Below are 21,532 nucleotides of genomic sequence, written 5' to 3' on the forward strand. Positions count from 1 at the left end.
TCCAGTTTCCACCCTCCGTAAACATCAGCTCACGTTGCCCAAACCCAGACTGAGGTCTGTCTGGTTTGCCCATTTCCCTCAGTCCTCGCTGGCCGATACTTGCTGTCAATGCAGCAACATCCTGTCATCAATCCCTTGGCAACCTCTCACCTCTCTGTGTCGCCAATCCCATCCAGCCCCATCACCTAACCAGATCCTTGCACCTTCACAATACAGCCTCGTGTATCCTCCCTATCTTCATTGTTCTCACCATCGATAACCATCTGGAGTCGAAATTCTTGAACTCCCTCCTTCAACCCCTTCCATCTCTTTAACCTCAGTGTCTCCTTCATTAAGACTCTCCTTAAAGGCTTTGACCAAGCTGTTGGCCTCATCATGATGTGCAGTTGCCAGTGTTGGGACTGGGTTGGACAAGGTCAAACATCGCACAGCATTTCTGATGAAGGGCTTCTGCTTGAAAAGTCGACTCTCCTGCTCCTCAGATGCTGCCTGACTGACTGTGCAAATCCAGCACCACACTTTATGACCAGATTATAGTCCAATGGGTTTATTTGAAAACACTAGCTACCTGATGAGGAAGCAGCACCCTGAAAGCTAGTGTTTTCAAACAAACCCGTTGGACTATAATCTGGTGTTGTGCAATGTTTGGCCTCATCAGTGATGGATGCAGCACAGAAGGCCATTCGGCCCCATACACCTTCTCTTGCATCTCTTTGGAATACCTGTCCATTAGTCCCTGTCAATGTTCAAGTTGGTCCTGAGAGTTTGTGCTGACCCTGGCTGCACCATTCGTTCGGGGACAGAAATCGCTGTGAGCATTACTTTGTCCTTCCACAGCGTCCCTTGCCCCAGCGTTGTTTCTGGTGGTCTTGCCCATCAGTGTTACCGGACTCCCTGACATTCGACAGGGCCCCTCCTGGTTGACTCGACAAAACGTGCTCCTGAAATCCACTCTCGGTATCCTGCTGTCCAGCCTCGGGAGGAACACTGCCCGCTGGCTGTTAGCTACCTCAGGCGGGGTGTGGTTTAGAGCTGGGGAGGCATGGGGGCTGGTAAAATACCACACCTGCCCAGCCCATGTACCTACATTCTCCCTCCCCACACTCACCAGGGAGAGGAGGGTTTGTTCAGGGCTGGATTTGACTTGGCTGTGATGCTCCCTGCAGTCAAATAGCTGCCCACCCAAACACACGCGTAAGAACCATTCCTCCATCAACGAGCAGGAATAGAATACCCCCCTGCACAATTTAAATTCAACCCCCCCACAATGTCACAGGTGCCCCCATCTATGGCAGTCCCAGGTTGGTGAGTCAGTGATAACGATGCCAAGCGTTTACTTTCACGTCTCGTTCCAGGTGAGCACCGCGAAGGCACCTCTGAGCCGCTGGTGCACGCCGCCGTGGTCTGTGAGGGTGAGGCTCTGAGCTCACAGGAGTCCCTGGCGTTTACCGCGCTGCAGCAGGTGCTGGGGGTGGGACCCCACGTCAAGAGAGGAAGCGGGATGACCAGCACCTTAACCCGGGCCATAAGCAAGAGCACGGTGCAGCCCTTCACCGTGAGTTACCACGTCTCGTCACTAGGGATGGGGGCACTTGTCAGGTGACTACTCTGCAGAAGGAGAAGAACACGGTTGGTTGTAAAGTGCTTTGAGGCATCCTGGGGTGGTGTGAAAGGTGCTATATAGATGCAAGTTTCTTTCTATTCATTTGTTCCCTTCCCCTCCAGGCCTCTGCCTTCAATGTGTGCTACCAAGACTCTGGTCTGTTTGGGGTTTACACCATCTCTCAGGATGAGGCAGCAGCTGATGTGAGTACAGGCTTCTGCTCTTCTACAAACTGGGTAGGCCCCGCAATGTGTGAAGTGGGATTGATTATGTTAGCCAAACGCACACCTCTGACTGGAATAAAGGCACCCCTCTAACATCAGGACACTGCTACAACCCTTCCACACTTCTCGTTGATCGTTCCAATGTTGTCAGTTCCCACTCACTGAACCCATCTTTTTGTCTCCCCTTCACAACTTAGGGTGGCTTCAGTGGTTAGCACTGCTGCATCACAGCACCAGAGACCCGGGTTTGATTCCAGCCTCAGGCGACTGACTGTGTGGAGTTCGCACATTCTCCCCGTGTCTGTGTGGGTTTCCTCCGAGTGCTCCAGTTTCCTCCCACAGTCCAGAGATGTGCAGGTCAGGGTGAATTGGCAGTGCTCAATTGTCCATAGTGTTCAGGGGTGTGTAGGTTAGGTACATTAGTCAGTGAATTGGTCTGGGTGGGTTACTCTTCAGAGGGTCGGTGTTGGGCCAAATGGCCTGTTCCCAGACTGTAGGGATTCTATGATTACACATGTACAGAATGCTGAAACCAAAAGAGAAAATGCTGGAAAATCTCAGCAGGTCTGGCAGCATCTGTAAGGAAAGAAAAGAGCTGTTTCGAGTCTAACTGACCTTTTGTCAAAGCTTATACTTTGACAAAGGGTCAGTTAGACTCGAAACGTCAGCTCTTTTCTCTCCTTCTAGCTGCTGCCAGACCTGCTGAGATTTTCCAGCATTTTCTCTTTTGGTGTCAGATTCCAGTATCCACAGTAATTTGCTTTTATGTACAGAATGCTGATTGGAAGACCCAGTACAGTTTATGCTGTAGGTAGGAGATTACAGTGCAGTGACAGGGGAAGAAGTCTCACTGAGATGCTGCAACACAGTGAGCTTTCTCCATGATTGAACTGAAAGTTCGGAATATAGAAGATAGGAGCAGGAATAGGCCATTCAGCCCCTCAAGCATACTGTAATGCTGATCATCGAGCTCAATACCCTCATCTCACCCTCCCCATCTATTTCTTTGATCCTCTCAGCTTTACGAGCTCTATCCTACCTCCTTCCTGAAAATGATCAGAAGTCACACGACACCAGGTTATAGTCCAACAGGTTCATTTGGAGCGACAAGCTGTCGGAGCGCTGCTCCTTCATCAGGTGAAGGCGCGCCGAGAGGCTCGGCTCCGAAAGCTGCTGATGTTGAATTAGTCTGCCCGACTATAACCTGATGTCGTGTGACTGCTGACTGTGTCCACCCCAGTCCAACACCGGCACCTCCACATCCCTTCATGAAAACAGACAATGCTTTGATCTCAGCCATTTTCAGTGATGGTGATTTCCACACACTCACCACTCTCTGGGTATCTTCACCTCAGTCCTAAAAGGTATCTCCCTTATCCTTAAACTGTTAAGCCCTGTTCTGACCTTCCCCACCATCGGGAGCATTCTTCCTGCATCTAATCTGTCTAGACCTGTTAGAATTTAATAGGTTTCTTTGAGATCACCCCTCATTCCTCAAAACTCCAGGGAATACAATCCAAACTGACTCAAAGTCTCCTCCTACATCAGTCCTGCCATTCCCAGGAATCAAGTTGGTAAATCTATAGGGACATGGAATCAGTGAGACCGCATTGGAATACTGTACACAGCTTTGGTAAATGGAAACCAATGTATCATCGATCTCACTGGATCCTTCCATAAGGGCCTAGAATGAAATTCATCAGGAACCGAACACCCCGTGGATCACAGCTTAATATACACTGGAAAAGGGAATGAGATTGTCATCTGAAACTGGAGAATTGTGTATGGCTATGACGGAAAGGTTCTCAGTCATAATGCTCACTCACAACAAAGAGCCAGTGGGCCAAGTAGCCTCCCTCTTCACCATGTAATCCCGAATTAACTAGAAATGTGAAAGGGAGTATCAAACTGAAAGAAAAAGGATATAATTGTGGAATGACAGGTCAGAAGATTTGACAGAAGGCAAAAAAAAATCAAAAAATGGCCCAAATATTAATAAAGAGAGAGAATTTAGAATGTGAGAGAAAGCTAGCCAGAAATCTAAAAGCAGATAGTGAGAGTTTCTGTAAATATTTAAAGGAGATAAGTGTTAACAAAGTGGGCATTGCTCCTATAGAAGGTGAGACTGGGGAATTAATAATGGAATATGATGAGAGGGCAGAGAAATTGAAGAGGTATTTTCCATCAGCTTTCCCTGGACAGTACCGTTCTAGAATGGGCAATAAATCAAGAAATGGAAGGAGGGAGGAAGTCAGAAAAGTCAGTCACCCGGAGGAGGTGGTACTGAGCAAACGGTTGGAGCTGTGAGCCGATTCTTGATGAATTTCGTTCTAGGGCCTTGAGGAAGGGGCCAGTGAGATCGGTGCTACATTGGTTTCCATTTTCCAAAGCCCCTTGATTCAGGGAGGAGCCCCTTGATTCAGGGAGGAGCCCCTTGATTCAGGGAGGAGCCCATTGGATCGCAAGATAGTGAATGAGACTCCTTTATTCAAGATGGGAGGGAGATAGAAACTAGGAAACTACAGGCCGGTTTGCTTAACATCCACCATCGAGTTATTAAAAATTTTAACAGGGCACTTGGCTCAGCTTAAGGTAATCAGGCAGAGTCGATATGGTTTTTCAGACAGAGAAATCATGTCTGACCAATCTACTGGAGTTCCTACAGGAGCTAATTCATGCTGTGGATGAAGGGTCTATCGGTGGATGTTGTGTGTTTGAAGTTCCAGAAAACGTTTGGTAAGAGTAGGGAGTGCTGGGTGCTTTTTTGGTACACCAGCTCCCTGGTCCAGACCCTGGGCGTATGTAGTGAGGTGTGGTGTGGTGGAAAACATAGGAGGCAGATGCTTCAAGGGAAAAGCAAACTCTTGATTTTATTAAAACAAACAAAACTTTGCTCTACTGATGAATTTATAAAGCATGAGAAGCAAAGTAAACAGGTGTCTCGTGCAGTGTAAGTTGTTGTTCCCTTTGATGTTTTGACATCCTTGTGTCCTGTCCTGATGAGTCAAGAGTGTGGTGCTGGAAAAGTACAACAGGTCAGGCAGCATCCTGATGAAGGGCTTATGCCCGAAATGTCGATTCTGCAGCTCCTCGGATGCTGCCTGACCTGCTGTGCTTTTCCTGCACCACACTCTTCGACTCTGACTCTCCAGCATCTACAGTCCTCACTATCTCCCAAAATTGAAAATATATACAATAACTGAAAAAGAAAATGAATATTTCAAGAAACCCAATGTTACGGATCAAGCCAAGTGAGACTTATCTGACAGCTCGCTAGCAATCCAGTTAACGCTTGCATCTCTGACTAGTTTAAAATTACAGAGAGCTGTTAATCACTGGGTGTCAGGGAAAAGGAGAGAGAGACAGAGAAAATGCTAATCCCGGGGTCCTATCCTGCCTCCCTCCCTCAGGGGGGTGCCCTGTACCATCAGCCCCAAAGCCTACCCTTCCAATCCTATCTAACTGAGCTGGGACAGAGAGTCTCAGTGACCCCCCTGAAGTGACTTCAGTTGGCTCAGACAGTTCTGGACATCATGGTATGGACGGCATGGTGGCTCAGTGGTTAGCATTGCTGCCTCACAGTGCCAGGGTCCAGGGTTCGATTCCAGCCTCTGTGTGGAGTTTGCACATTCTCCCTGTGTCTGCGTGGGTTTCCTCTGGGTGCCCCGGTTTCTTCCCACAGTCCAAAGATGTGCAGGTCAGGTGAATTGGCCGTGCTAAATTGCCTGTACTGTTAGGTACATTAGCCAGAGGGAAATGGGTCTGGATGGGTTACTCTTCAGGGGGTCGGTGTAGACTTGTTGGGCTGTAGGGCCTGTTCCCACAATGTAGGGAATCTAATCATTGGCACTGCCCCAGTCTGTCTCTCAGCTCTCCGGTCGCTTCTTATCGGTAAGTGGAGATTGGTGGACGAGACTATCGTTTTCTTTGCCTCTTCCTTTTCCTGAGACCATGATGGTTACGGTCTGTGACTCACTGCGACTGGCTGGGGTTGATTCTCCACACTCTGGCCGAACCTCTTGCTGAATCCGACCCCCACTTCGAGATCGGGGGTTCCCCAGTTATACCACCTGCCGGTTCCCCATAGCTCCTGCCAAATCTGGATTTGATGACTGAGCTCCTCGTCTCTGGGCTGAACAAGGCACCTGATTACTGGTTGAGGTGTAAATGATTCTCCGATCAAAGTGAATGGGTTTGCGATAGTTTTAAATTTTTTTTATTTCAAAATATACTTTATTCATAAAATATTTTAATGGTCTGTACAGTTGGACATGCCATACATATGTAAACATTCCATTTGTTTGCATACCGAAACAGAGTAATCATTCCTATTTACAGGTCGGTACGATTACATTTTTAGCTGAGGTGTCAGCAGGGCCCAAATGACTGCATGGGCCCCCTGTTCTTCGTTAGGCAGGCAGACTTTACACAGTGGTCTTTCCCCACCGCGCCTTGGCGGCAGCTGCCCCAAGCTTCAGCGCGTCCCTCAACACGTAGTCCTGGACCTTGGAATGTGCCAGTCTACAACACTCAGTCGGGGTCAACTCCTTCAGCTGGAAGATCAACAGGTTTCGGACCACCCAGAGAGCGTCCTTCACCGAGTTGATGATTCTCCAGGCACAGTTGATGTTCGTCTCGGTGTGCGTCCCAGGGAACAGACAGTAGAGCACGGAGTCCCGCGTCATGGCGCTGCTCGGGACGAACCTCGACAAACACCACTGCATTCCTCTCCAGACTTCCTCTGCGTAGGCACATTCCAGAAGGAGGTGTGTGACAGTCTCGTCCCCCCGCAGCCGCTTCGAGGGCAGCGTGCGGTGCGGCTGAGAGTCCGGGCGTGCATAAAGGATCTCACAGGCAGAGCCCTTCTCACCACCAGCCAAGCCATGTCTTGGTGCTTGTTGGAAAGTTCTGGCGATGAGGCATTCTGCCAAATGGCTTTGACAGTCTGCACAGGGAACTGCTCGATAGGATCCGCCCTCTCCTTTTCCTGAAGGGTCTCAAGGACACTACGTGCTGACCACTTCCTGATGGACTTGTGGTCAAAGGTGTTTGTCTTCATAAACTTCTCCACGAAGGACAGGTGATACGGAACGGTCCAACTACTCGGAGCGTTCCGCGGCAGCGAGGCCAGGCCCATCCTTCGCAACACCAGGGACAGGTAGAACCTCAGTACGTAGTGACACTTGGTGTTTGCGTACCGGGGATCCACGCACAGCTTGATGCAGCCACACACAAAGGTGGCCATCAGGGTGAGGGTGGCATTGGGGGTATTTTTTCCCTCGTTGCCCAGATCTTTGTACAGTGAGTCCCTTCGGACCCGGTCCATCTTTGACCTCCATATAAACTGGAAGATGGCCCGGGTGACTGCAGCGGCACAGGTTCTGGGAATAGGCCAGACCTGTGCCACGTATAACAGCAATGACAGTGCCTCACACCTGATGACCAGGTTTTTTCCCGCGATGGAGAGCGACCGTAGCTTCCATCTGCCCAGTTTCTGCCTCACTTTGCTGGTACGCTCCTCCCAAGACTTGGCGCACGCCCCAGCCCCTCCGAACCAAATACCCAGCACCTTCAGGTGGTCGGTCCTGATGGTGAAGGGGATCGAGGATTGGCCGGCCCAGTTCCCGAAGAGCATGGCCTCGCTCTTGCCTCGGTTTACCTTGGCCCCCGAGGCCCGTTCGAACTGGTCACAAATGCACATCAGTCTGTGCACGGACAGCGGATCCGAGCAGAAAACGGTGACGTCATCCATGTACAGGGAGGCCTTAACCTGCAGGCCCCCGCTGCCAGGAATAGTCACCCCTCTCAAGATCGCATCCTTCCTGATGGACTCGGCAAATGGCTCTATGCCGCACGCAAACAAGGCAGGAGAGAGAGGGCAGCCCTGCCTGACTCCAGATCTGACTGGGAAGCTATCTGATGCCCACCCATTGATTGAGACTGCACTGACAATGTTGGTGTAGAGCAGTCTGATCCAATTAGCGATTCCCTCCCCGAAGCCCATTTTGGAGAGAACATCTCTCATATACGGGTGTGATATCCTGTCAAAGGCTTTCTCCTGGTCCAGGCTGATCAGGCAGGTGTCCAACCCTCTGTCCTGCACGTAGGCGATCGTATCTCTGAGGAGTGCGAGACTCTCAGCGATCTTCCTGCCCGGTACAGCACAGGTTTGGTCAGGGTGAATCACCGACCCTAGAGCAGACCTGACCCGGTTGGCGATTATCTTTGACAGAATTTTGTAATCTGCATTCAACAGTGAGATTGGTCTCCAATTTCTGAGTTCCTTCCTCTCCCCCTTCCGCTTGTAGATGAGGGTGATGATGCCTTTCCTCATGGATTCACTCATGGTACCTGCCCGAAGCATACTGACATACACCTCCAGCAGGTCCTGGCCAATCAAGTCCCACAGAGCGGAATAGAGCTCGACCGGTAAGCCGTCGCTTCCGGGAGTTTTATTCTTTTCGAAGGACTCGAGGGTCTTGGTCAGCGATAGTTTTAAATGTCCAGTGTTTCTCTTGTGTGGAGGTTAAAGTTTTACTGATAACTGTAAAGCCTTCACATTCAGAGGCAAGCATGTTTAGCATGTGCTAACAATGGTGTGGAATTTTCTGTTTCTCTGTGTCCCAGCAAAGCGATTAAACGTTGAATGGTTTTGTATTTTGTCAGCTCTAGAATGTCTCAGTTGCTTGCTCTGCAGGCTGGTGTTCAGTGTCTTTCGCTGAGGTGCGTGTGGTGTATTTACAAGCTAAACCCCTGGTCCAGACAGCTGCCCCTAGCCTTGCATATCGCCGAGTCTGTGTCAGCCAGACAGCTCAGTGAATCTTCGTTCAGCTGTGAATTCCGCAAACTCATGTCCCAAATTTAAAGGGTTTAGAGCATCCTATCTCTTGGACAGGCATAAGGAAGATAATACAATGAAGGGTATGTAGGTTAGTCTGATCGTGGAGTAGGATAAAGGGCCAGCACAATGTCGAGGGTTGAAGGGCCTGTACTGTGCTGGACTGTTCTATGTTCTATGTTCTAGTCCAGGGTATCTTGGATAAGGGCCCACATCAAAGGATATTGTGGAGAATAAAAGCTCATCATATAAGGGATTACCTAACAGGAAACAGAGAGTAGCTACAAATGGGTGTCTTTTAGGCCAACCAGACACAATAAGTGGTGTGCCACAAGCATCATTGCTGAGACCTCAACAGTTTATAACTGGATGGCTCAGTGGTTAGCACTGCTGCCTCACAGCACCAGGGCCCTGGGTTCGATTCCAGCCTCGGGAGACTGTCTGTGTGGAGTTGGCACATTCTCCCTGTGTCTGCGTGGGTTTCCTCCCACAGTCCAAAGGTGTGCAGGTCAGGTGGATTGGCCGTTGGGAAATGCAGGATGATAAGGTGGGGTCATGGGTCTGGGTGGGATGTTCTTTGGAGGGCCGGTGCAAACCCGATGGGTCGAATGGCCTCTCTCCGCACTGTATGATTCTAATTTCTGTAAATAAGTTAGATGAGGGGACGGAAGGTATAGTTACCACACTTGCAGACAATATAAATTAAGGTCAGGAAGTAAGGTTTAAACACAAGGAACATTTTTCCAAGCAACAATTAGAAACCTGCCCAATTCAAGCTCAAACATTTGGGACAAAATGTATCAGATGTGAAACAGAAAGCTTCTTGTAGCCTGGCTGAACCATGGAGAAAGCACACTATATTGCAGCATCAATGCGATATCTTCTCTGGCCTACAGCATCAGCTGGACTGGGGCTTCCAGTCAGCATTTTGTACACATACCTTAAGTTGTGAAGAGGCGACAAATAGATTGGTTCTCAGTGAGGGGGCAGAGATGTGGGGAAATGTGAAGTTGTCCAATTTGGCAGGAAAAATATAAAATATTATTTAAATAATGAGAGCTCTGACACACCTTTGTGCATAAATCGCAAAACCTTAGCATGCAGATACAGGAAGTAATCAGAAACGCAAACAGAGAGTTACCATTTCTCACGAGAGGAATTGAATACAAATGAAGGGAGGTTATGTTTCAGCGATACAGGGCACCAGTGAGGCTGCCTCTGAAATAATGTGCACAGTCACGGCTACCTTACTTATGGAAGAATATAAATGCATTGTAGAGAAGGCTTATGGGCAGCTCACCTTATGAGGAACAGTTGGACAGGTTAGGCTTGTATTTAAGAGTCCTAGAGATGTACAACATGGAAACACCCTTCGGTCCAATGCGTCCAGATATCCCGACCCATTCTATTCCCACCTGCCAGCACCCGGCCCATATCCCTCCAAACCCTTCCTATTCATATACCCATCCAAATGCCTCTTAAATGTTACAATTGTACCAGCCTCCACCACTTCATCTGGCAGCTCATTCCATGCACGTACCACCCTCTGTGTGAAAAAGTTGCCCCTTAGGTCTCTTATATATCTTTCCCCTCTCACCCTAAACCTATGCCCTCTAGTTCTGGACTCCCACACCCCAGGGAAAAGACTTTGTCGATTTACCCTATCCATGCCCCTCATATTATTTATAAACTTCTATAAGGTCACCCCTCAGCTTCCGACGCTCCAGGGAAAACAGCCCCAGCCTGTTCAGCCTCTCCCTGTAGCTCAAACTCTCCAACCCTGGCAACATCCTTGTAAATCTTTTCTGAATGCAAGTTTCAGGTTGCATTTAGAACAGTAAGAGGTAGACCGGTAGGAGGCTGAAGGAGCACAGCAAGCCAGGCAGCATCAGGAGGGACAGGCAGGAGGCTGAGGGAACACAGCAAGGCAGGCAGCATCAGGAGGGACAGGCAGGAGGCTGAGGGAACACAGCAAGCCAGGCAGCATCAGGAGGTGGAGAAGTCAACGTTTCTGGTGTAACCCTTCTTCAGTTCTCCACCCCCTGATGCTGCCTGGCTTGCTGTGTTCCCCCAGCCTCCTGCCTGTCCCTCCTGATGCTGCCTGCCTTGCTGTGTTCCTCCAGCCTCCTGCCTGTCCCTCCTGATGCTGCCTGCCTTGCTGCGTTCCTCCAGCCTCCTGCCTGTCCCTCCTGATGCTGCCTGGCTTGCTGTGTTCTCCCAGCCTCCTGCCTGTCCCTCCTGATGCCGCCTGGCTTGCTGTGTTCTCCCAGCCTCCTGCCTGTCCCTCCTGATGCCGCCTGGCCTGCTGTGTTCTCCCAGCCTCCTGCCTGTCCATCCTGATGCTGCCTGGCTTGCTGTGTTCCCCCAGCCTCCTGCCTGTCCCTCCTGATGCTGCCTGGCTTGCTGTGTTCCTCCAGCCTCCTGCCTGTCCCTCCTGATGCTGCCTGGCTTGCTGTGTTCCCCCAGCCTCCTGCCTGTCCCTCCTGATGCTGCCTGCCTTGCTGTGTTCCTCCAGCCTCCTGCCTGTCCCTCCTGATGCTGCCTGGCTTACTGTGTTCCTCCAGCCTCCTGCCTGTCCCTCCTGATGCTGCCTGCCTTGCTGTGTTCCTCCAGCCTCCTGCCTGTCCCTCCTGATGCCGCCTGGCTTGCTGTGTTCCTCCAGCCTCCTGCCTGTCCCTCCTGATGCCGCCTTGCTTGCTGTGTTCCTCCAGCCTCCTGCCTGTCTACCTCAGATTCCAGCATCTGCAGTTTTTTTTGTCTGTTTAGAAATGTAAGAGGCAGCATTCATTGAAACATAAAATTCTAAAATCTCGTGACAGGATGAATGTGGAGAGACTGTCCCCTCTTGGAGGAGAATCTAGATCCAGGGGCCAATGTTTAAAACCCAGGGGTCACCTGGTTAAAACAGAGAGTCAATGAAAATAGTACACTGCGAGAACTCTGCCTGAAAAGGTGTTGCAAGCAGAGTCCAGAATGCCCATAAGGTGCACGTAGATAGATTCTTGTTAAACGTGGGGGTGCAGGAGTGTGGATTTGAGGTCGCAATCAGGTCAGCCGTGATTTTATTGTCAGAAGTCACAAGACACCAGGTTATAGTCCCAACGCTGCTTGTTCTGAAAGCTTGTGATTGCAAATAAACCTGTTGGACTATAACCTGGTATCGTGTGACTTCTGACCTTGTCCAGCCCAGTCCAACACCGGCACCTCCACATTGTGGAGCAGCCAGGAGGAGCTGACTGGCCTCCTCCTGATAGATATTGAATTGAAGGAGTTTTATTGGGCAGGCCGCACACAGAATACACTCTTCCCTTGTTTTAGGGGGTGATGGGAACTTCATGCTGGAGCCTGTATCTCCCAGAAAATATTCCACTGAAGTGGGAAGTGAGAATTAGGGACACGCGAAAAAAAGGGAATTACAATGCCAGGGTTGGAGAGTTTGAGCTATAGGGAGAGGCTGGACAGGCTGGGGTGTTTTCCCTGGAGTGTCGAGGCTGAGGGGTGACCTTATAGAGGTTTATAAAATCATGAGGGGCATGGATAGGGTAAATAGGCAAAGTCTTTTCCCTGGGGTGGGAGAGTCCAGAACTAGAGGGCATAGGTTTAGGGTGAGAGGGGAAAGATATAAAAGGGACCGAAGGGGCAACTTTTTCACACAGAGGGTGGTTCGTGTATGGAATGAGCTGCCAGAAGATATGTTGGAGGCTGGTACAATTGCAACATTTAAGAGGCATTTGGATGGGTATATGAATAGGAAGGGTTTGGAGGGATATGGGCCGGGTGCTGGCAGGTGGGACTAGATTGGGTTGGGATATCTGGTCGATGTGGACGGGTTGGACCGAAGAGACTGTTTCCTGCTGTACATCTCTATGACTCTACAGACAGGCCGGTTCCTGAGGACTGTGGATATACAACGACAGGAGGGAGTAGGAATGGCCATGTAGAGTCTTCACACGATTTAGAGATGTAAATAATTGTCAACGTAGGCAGGCCAGAGCTTAGGTATGCAGATGAGACTCCTAACAGACTGTGCAGTTCATGGGGAACTCAATTGACCAGCATTTTGGGGGTTAGAATCCCAACTGATTGGAGGTTCTGGGGCAGGGGGGTGAGTGTGGTAATATTGAGGTATTGCCACTGCACGAGTCATTGAGGAACCTCAGCTAATACTCCAGAGGTTTGGGGAGGGGGGGAAGCGGTGTGGGGACAATTCCCACTGACTGCCTAGTGACCCTTGGTGGGATGTTTGCCTGAGTGACTGCTAATTGCAGTCAGAATCGGACTGGGCATGGTCCTGGAGTTCAGTGGCAGTGTCCTTACCTCTGGGCCAGGAGCTCCCGGTCCATGCTGTGTACCTCTCTGACTCTAGCTCCTGCCTAATATTCCCAGTTTGGGATTGAACGCATCTCCCTGTCGGCTGAATAAAAAAGCAGGTTTCCCCCGATTGATGAGTTTGATGTTGCAGGTTATCAATGCCGCTGTGTCACACGTCAAACATGTAGCTGATGGCAAGATAAGTGAGGAAGACATCGAGAGAGGAAAGTAAGTACAGTACCTGCTTATATCCAGTATCTGATTCCAATGTGAAGAGAGGATGTTGTGTTTGGCGTGCCTAAATTAGCGTGTTTTGTAGTAAAGACTGGAAAGTGAGTTTGCTCTAGAATTTAGTAGCAGGATTAGGCTATTCAGCCCCTTGAACACTCCTCTCCATTCAATGAGACTATGGCTGACATAACTGTCACCTCAACTCCACCTTCCCGCCTGCAGTTCCCCTGACAACATGATCCACAACTCCCCTCACAGAAAGCTGAGTGGGTGTGGTGTAATCTCTCTGTGGATTGGTAGAGTCATAGAGATGTACAGCGTGGAAACAGACCCTTCGGTCCAACCCGTCCAGATATCCCAACCCAACCTAGTCCCACCTGCCAGCACCCGGCCCATATCCCACCAAACCCTTCCTATTCATATACCCATCCAAATGCCTCTTAAATGTTGCAATTGTACCAGCCTCCACCACATCCTCTGGCAGCTCAATCCACACGCATCACCCTCTGTGTGAAAAGGTTGCCCCTTAGGTCCCTTTAATATCTTTCCCCTCTCACCCTAAACCAATGCCCTCTAGTTCTGGACTCCCCGACTCCAGGGAAAAGACTTTGCCTATTTACCCTATCCATGTCCCTCATAATTTTATAAACCTCTATAAGGTCACCCCTCAGCCTCCGACGCTCCAGGGAAAACAGCCCCAACCTGTTCAGCCTCTCCCTATAGCTCAAATCTTCTAACCCTGGCAACATCCTTGTAAATCTTTTCTGAACCCTTTCAAGTTTCACAACATCTTTCCGATAGGAAGGAGACCAGAATTGCATGCGATATTCCAACAGTGGCCAAACCAATGCCCTGTACAGCCGCAACATGACCTCCCAACTCCTGTACTCAATACTCTGACCAATAAAGGAAAGCATACCAAACGCCTTCTTCACTATCCTATCTACCTGCGACTCCACTTTCAAGGAGCTATGAACCTGCACTCCTAGGTCTCAGCAACACTCTCTAGGACCTTACCATTAAATGTATAAGTCCTGCTAAGATTTGCTTTCCCAAAATGCAGCACCTTGCATTTATCTGAATTAAACTCCATCTGCCACTTCTCAGCCCATTGGCCCATCTGATCAAGATCCTGTTGTCCACCACCTCCAATTTTGGTGTCAACTGCAAACTTACTAACTGTACCTCTCATGCTCGCATCCAAAACATTTATGTAAATGACAAAAAGTAGAGGGCCCAGTACCGATCCTTGTGGCACTCCACTGGTCACAGGCCTCCAGTCTGAAAAACAACCCTCCACCACCACCCTCTGTCTTCTACCTTTGAGCCAGTTCTGTATCCAAATGGCTAGTTCTCCCTGTATTCCATGAGATCTAACGTTGCTAATCAGTCTCCCATGGGGAACCTTGTCGAACGCCTTACTGAAGTCCATATAGATCACATCTACTGCTCTGCCCTCATCAATCCTCTTTGTTACTTCTTCATAAAACTCAATCAAGTTTGTGAGACATGATTTCCCACGCACAAAGCCATGTTGACTATCCCGAATCAGTCCTTGCCTTTCCACATACATGTACACCCTGTCCCTCCGGATTCCCTCCAACAACTTACCCACGACCAAGGTCAAGACCTGTGTTCTGAAACCACAAAGAACAAGTCCAGGAAATGTTCAAAATCAACGAGAGTCTGGGGGAATGGGGGTCGGGTTGTAGGGTGAACAATCATTTCCAGTCTCCATGGCAACGCCTAGAGTCAGCTCACGAACCAATCAGTAACCCCTTCACCTCACGCAGCATAATCTACCGCTCCCCCAACTCTCTCGTTTCTGTCCCGAAGAGACACGAGGAGAAAAAACCCCCTAAAAAAGGGTTTGCATTTGTCTTTTGCAGCAAAACTCAAAATCTGCGGCCTCAAATATCCCTTTGTCTGTTAATGTGGAGTCTTTTCACCGCCCTGCCCCCACTCTACCTCGTTCTGTCATAACTTAATGAGGCTATTACTTTGGTATCACAATGACCTTGGAGCGCTGAAGACGTATCACTCGTGGGACCTCCACCATTGCAGTGAGAAGACAGTTGGTTTTGGAACAGCGTCCTCTCTAATCCTGCTTGCTCACGCCCTCGCCTCTCTCACACTAAGCTGCTAATCACGGGAAACCATCTCCACGGGGTGGGGTACATGTTGATCATCTGCCTGACATCAGATTTCCCAAAGCAACGTCACGACTATGACCTCAGTCACAGCAGGAGATTCCCAGACAGATAATGGTCATACAGTTGTGTAACCATCACTGAATCCTCCAATATCAGCATCCTGTGGGTTACCATTGACCAGAAACTCAACTGTCGAGAGTGTGGTGCTGGGAAAGCACAGCAGGTCAGGCAGCATCCGAGGAGCAGGAGAATCGAAGTTTCAGGCATAAGCCCTTCATCAGGAAGCCCTTCACCACCTTCTTGATGAAGGGCTTATGCCCGAAACGTTGATTCTCCTGCTCCTCGGATGCTGCCTGACCTGCTGTGCTTTCCCAGCACCACACTCTCGACTCTGATCTCCAGCATCTGCAGTCCTCACTTTGTCCCAGAAACTCAACTGGACTGGCGTCACATAAACATGGTGGCTACAAGTTCAGATCAGAGTCACCTCCTGACTCCCCAAATCCTGCCCACCGTCCACAAGGCACGGGTCAGGAGTGTGACTGAACACTCTCCCCACTGGCCTGGATGGGGGCAGCCCCAACAACACTCAAGGAGCTCGACACCACCCAGGACAAAGCAGCCCCCGCTCGATTGGCAGCGCACCCACAAGCGTCTAATCCCAGCTCAGTCGCAGCAGTGGGTACCTCTCTACAAGATGCGCTGCAGAAATTCACAGAAGGTCCTTCGACAGCACCTTCCAAAACCCACGACCACTTCCATCGAGAACGACAAGGGCAGCAGGTACATGGGAATACCACCCCCTGCAAGTTCCCCTCCTCACCATCCTGAACCAGGAAATACTTCACCGCTCCTTCAGTGCCACTGGGTCAAAATCCTGGAATTCCCAAAATTAGCAACAGTTCAGGAAGGCAGCTCACCACCACTTTCTTCAAAGGGAACTGGCGAGCTATAAATACTGGCCCAGCAGGTGATGCCCACCTCCAATAAATGAATAAAAAAGAAACTCAGCGATTTGCGCCCAGCTTCCCTGAAGAGGTCATCGACTGATAGGAGGCCCTGGCTCGTGACTGAACGAGATGGATAAAGCTCTTTCCGGAAGGCATCAACCCCATTGAGAGGCTTCACCGTGCAGAGAGAGGTCTTTGGAGGGATCCTGCAAACGTCCAAACCCGCCAGCTACCCCTCTCCTGTAATACCAACTTGCCTGACAGGGGGCAGAGTTTGTTGTCATCTCAGAGGCCACTGCTTTGGAGTGGAAGCAAGCTATCCTCAATCCTTGGGGGGTCCACCCTGATACCCTGACTAAATCGCCACACCCGATCTCTGGGTCTGAGGCAAGGTTCGATGCCACAGTTTGCAGCACCCTTTCGAAACTCAAGGGAATGTTTACATGGAGACTAAGAGGAGGCATAGACCAATCAGCCCTTGGAACGTGCTCCTCTCGTTTAATAGGAGCATGGCTGATCCTCTACCTCAATATTCCTACTTGCCACCCTTACCTCTTGAAGCCTTTAATATCCAGAAAATGTTTAATCTCTTTTGAGTCATACAGCACAGAAACAGATTCTTTGGTCCACCGTGTCCCAGCTAACCAGATTCCCAATCTGGCCTAGTCCCATTTGCTGGCATATCCCTTCCTATTCAAGTTCCCATCCAGATGATTTTAAATGTCATAATTGTACCCGACCCCACCACCTCCTCTGGCAGCTTGATCAGATTAGATTCCCTACAGTGTGGAAACAGGCCCTTCGGCCCAACAAGTCCACACCGACCCTCTGAAGAGTAACCCATTCAGACCCATTTCCCCCTGACTAATGCACCTAACACTACGGGCAATTTAGCATGGCCAATTCACCCTAATCTGCACATCTTTAGACTGTGAGAGGAAACCGGAGCACCTGGAGGAAACCCACGCAGACATGGGGAGAATGTGCAAGCTCCACACAGACAGTCGCCTGAGGCTGGGATTGAACCGGGCCCCCGATGCTGTGAGGCAGCAGTGTTAACCACTGAGCCACCGTGCTGCCCTGTTCCATACACACCACTTTCCCTGAATATGTTCAGTGACCTGGCCTCCTGTGTGAGGCTGACCACCTTCAGGATGAAGAACTGTTCCCTGATCTCAGTCCTCAATGGCCAACCCCACATCCTGAGATGGGGTCCCCTGGTTCTAGACTCCCCTCAACTAGGGGACGCCTCTTCCCTGCATCAAGTCTGCCCGGCCCTCTTAAGATTTTATACGTTTCAATCAGAGTCCCTCTCGTCCTTCAAAGCTCTAGTAAATACAGGCCCAGTCGAACCAATCTCTCCTCGTGGGGCATCCCCAGTATCAGCCGAGTGACCCTCCACTGCATTCCCTCTGTGGTAACTGTATTCTGTCTGAGGGAGAGAGCCAAAACTGTACCCAATACCATTTCACCAAAGCCCTGAATAACTGCAGCAAGACATACCTCCCTATTAACTCAAACTCTACTGTAATGGAGGTGAATAAACCAATTGCCTTCCTCATTGCTTGCTGCACCTCCCTGTCTACTGTCATTGATTGGTGTACAAGGACACGACGCCCTCTTGTACATCGACCCTTCCCAATAGATCGCCAATTAATGAAGATGCTGCTCATTCGATTTTCACATTTAGCCATGCTGTCCCGCAAGTGTTTGCTCAATTTGACCAGATCTCCCTGAAGTCGAAACAAAACTAAAAACCGAAGAACTGTGGGTGCTGGAAATCAGAAACAGACCGGTTCTGCTTTCACCCCGGAGTCTCCTTGCTTCCTTCTCATAACCCACCTAGCTTTGTGTCATGAGCAGCCTTGAAAATATTGCTTCTGATCCCCTCATCCAAGTCATTGATGGTTGTATTGTGAATGGTTCTGCTTCTGGAAATGCGGGAATGACATTTCCCATCTGTTGTTTTTCCTTCTCCCTCATTGCACAGGAATCAGTTGATTGCTCGCAATCTGATGGCATTGGAAACACTTGACACCTTACTGGAGGAGATGGGGTTACAGATTCTCACAACTGGGACTTATATCTCACCTATATCTGCTGTCGACCAGATCAAAGAGATTAGTAAAAAGGATGTGGTAAAGGTGAGTGCAGACTGTGACAGGGACATTAGTGTAGGCCTTTTGAGTGTTTCTCATGGACCATGAGGCAAATCTGGGATGGCACAGTGGCTCAGTGGTTAGCATTACAGCCTCACAGCACCAGGCACCCGGGTTCGATTGCAGCCTCGGGTGACTGTCTGTGTGGAGTTTGCACGTTCTCCCCGTATCTGCGTCGGTTTCCTCCGGGTGGCTCCAGTTTCCTCCCACAGTCCAAAGATGTGCAGGTCAGGTGAATTGGCCACGCTAAATTGACCCATTGTGTTAGGTACCTTAGTCAAAGGGAAATGGGTCTGGGTGGGTTACTCTTCGGAGGGTCAGTGTGGACTTGTTGGGCCAAAGGGCCTGTTTCCACACTGTAGGGAATCTGATCTAAAAAACAAGATGTCAGTTGTTGTCATCATCATGTGAACTAATTTGGGGAGAAGCCAAGGGGATCTTTCACAGCATTAGTTTCCAGACTGAGTTTGCGTCATTGACCAGAGACTCACAAGGTTTGTTGTGGCTCAGTGGCTGCCGTGTTCAACCCTTGACCCAGATGCTTATGAGTCAAAAGTGTGGGGCTGGAAAAGCACGGTAGGTCAGTCAGCATCCGAGGAGCAGGAGAGTCGACATTTTGAGCACAAACCCTTCATCGAGGGGCTCCTGCCCAAAACATCAATTCTCCTGCTCCTCAGATGCTGCCTGACCTTGCTGTGCTTTTCCAGCGCCACACTGATCTCGATTCTGATCTCCAGCATCTGCAGTCCTCACTTCCTCCCAGAGCTTATGAGTTCAAGTTACTCCCCAGGGATCTGTGTACAAAATGTCAATGATGCCGATGTTAATGTAGACTGGGCGGCATGGTGGCTCAGTGTTAGCACTGCTGCCTCACAGGGCCAGGGAGCCGGGTTCAATTCCAGCCTCAGCTGGCATCTGTGGGAAGTTTGCATGTCCTCACTCTGTCTGCGTGAGTTTCCTCCAGATGCTCCAGTTTCTTCTCACAGCCGAAAGATGTACAGGTCAAGTGGATTGACTGTGGGAAATTGCCCCAGAGATGTGCAGGCGAGGTGGATTGACCGTGGGAAATTGCCCCAGAGATGTGCAGGCGAGGTGGATTAGCCAGAGGAAATCTGGGGCTATGGAGATAGGGTTGAGGGCTTGGTCTGAGTGGGATACTCTGGGGTGGGTCAGTGCAGACTCAATGGGCAGAACGGCCTCTTTCTGTATTTAGGGATTCTATTCCATGTTTCAGTGAGTAGATGTAATCCTGGATGTAGATTTGCTCGCTGAGCTGGAAGGTTTGATTTCAGACATTTCGTCACCATACTAGGGAACATCATCAGTGAGCCTCCGGATGAAGCACAGGCGGTGTAGCCCGCTTTTTATTTAGGTGTTTAGGATTCCTTGGGTTGGTGACATCATTTCTTGTGGTGGCATCATTTCCTGTGGTGATGTAATTTCCTGTTCTTTTTCTCAGGGGGTGGTAAGTGGGATCCAAGTCAATGTGTTTGTTGATAGAAGCATGGCATTCCTACGGGAACTCGAACAACAAACACATTGAGTTGAATCCCATTTACCACCCCGAAATAAAAAGGAAATGACATCACCCACAAGAAATGATGTCACCAACCTAAGGAAACCTAAACACTTAAATAAAACATGGGCCATACTACCAGTGTTTCCTTGGGAGGCTCACTGAAGATGCTACCAAGTACGGTGACGAAACATTCTGGAAACAAACCTTCCAACTCAGTGAGCAAACCTACATCCAGAACCTCAACCTGAGCTAATCTTCTCAAAACTCGCTAAGATGTCATCCTTTTAATGGAACATTAAGCTGAAGCCTCATCTGACTGTAGAGCAGGTTTAAACGATCCCCTGGCGCTATTTGTAAGAAATAAAAAGCAACAATCACTATTGTCCTGGGCAACATTTCTCCCCCCAGTCGACCAACAAACTGATGGTTCGTTTGGTTGATATCAGAGTGCTGTTTGTGGCAGCTTCCTGCGAAAAACTTGTAAGTTCAGCAAAAACCAGTATTGGCCGTGCTTCAGGAGCAGAGGCTGTCAGCTGCAGAGATAATCGAGGTGACCTGAGACCCTAAGGGAGTGTGTGGGTTTCTCCGTGATCTGGAGCTGCCTGACCCGGGGATCTCTGATGAAGGGCTTTGTAAATCCAGGCCCTACCTTTCCTTGTTCTGTGTTTACAGGCGGCTGAGAAGTTTGCTTCAGGAACCAAGTCGATGGCAGTCTGTGGCAGACTCGCCAGCACACCATTCCTGGATGAACTTTAATCAGGGTATCACCTTTCACAATCACTTCATTGTTTGAGTGTTAATCTTTCAAAGGTTTTGAATGGGAGGATATATGACCCTTTGTTGACTTTGGACATTGTTTGATGTTGAGTGTTACGTGTTCATTGCATAACTTTTCGTTCCGAAGGAGCCTCTCGTTTTTCCTTCCTTGTTCATTGCAAATTAAATGATTGAAAAGAAGAGCGATTCTATTTGATTTTTTTCAGAGAGACCTAGAGGTGCAGGTACATAGTTCCTCAAAAAGTGGTGTCACCAAGATACAGGGTGGGTGAAGAAGGCATTTGGCACGCCTTCCTTCATTGGCAGGATGTAGCAACCCATGGTCAGCCATGACCGAAAGGGACTTCACTCACACCCACCCTCATTGGTCAGAGCGTTGAGTAACCGGAGTCGGAGTCTCAGCTCTGTTATTACTCTAACCCCAGTGTTGATGGTGCCCAGGACCCAAGCTCTGTTATTACTCTGACCCCAGTGTTGATGGTGCCCAGGTCCCCAGCACAGTTATTACTCTGACCCCGGTGTTGATTGTGCCCAGGTACTCTGCTCTCTTATTATTCTGACCCAGGTGTTGCTGGTGCCCAGGACCCCAGCACTGCTATTAGTCTGACCCCAGTGTTGCTGGTGCCCAAGACCCCAGCTCTGTTATTACACTGACCCCAGTGTTGATGGTGTCCAGGTCCCCAGCACTGTTATTACTCTGACCCCAGTGTTGCTGGTGCCCAGGTGCCCAGCACTGGTATTACTCTGACCCGGGTGTTGATGCTGCC

The 21,532-nt window shown here is 49.7% G+C and overlaps 1 protein-coding gene across 7 annotated transcripts in view; it reads left to right on the top strand.

The window, feature by feature from the left end:
- The window catches only part of LOC122542283 (cytochrome b-c1 complex subunit 2, mitochondrial-like), a 105,586-nt gene extending 84,624 nt beyond the window's left edge, over positions 1 to 20,962 (top strand). For 4 of the 7 annotated variants that reach the window (XM_043679862.2, XM_087978340.1, XM_087978341.1 and 1 more), the window contains 5 exons: positions 1,356 to 1,555; positions 1,726 to 1,806; positions 13,128 to 13,204; positions 18,301 to 18,454; positions 20,661 to 20,962. In XM_043679862.2, the coding sequence (XP_043535797.2) occupies positions 1,356 to 1,555; positions 1,726 to 1,806; positions 13,128 to 13,204; positions 18,301 to 18,454; positions 20,661 to 20,744 (596 nt within the window). In that variant the 3' untranslated portion in view covers positions 20,745 to 20,962. Of the gene's footprint in view, positions 1 to 1,355; positions 1,556 to 1,725; positions 1,807 to 6,165; positions 6,410 to 13,127; positions 13,205 to 18,300; positions 18,455 to 20,660 lie in introns of those variants that run through there. The other 3 variants (XR_015752568.1, XM_087978339.1, XM_087978342.1) reach the window with 3 other exon arrangements.
- The last annotated feature ends 570 nt before the right edge of the window (positions 20,963 to 21,532 follow it).

The sequence above is a fragment of the Chiloscyllium plagiosum genome, unplaced genomic scaffold (genome assembly GCF_037043375.1).
Source record: "Chiloscyllium plagiosum isolate Xiang-an unplaced genomic scaffold, Cpla_swu_hap1 HiC_scaffold_33, whole genome shotgun sequence".
Classification (NCBI taxonomy): Eukaryota; Metazoa; Chordata; class Chondrichthyes; order Orectolobiformes; family Hemiscylliidae; genus Chiloscyllium; species Chiloscyllium plagiosum.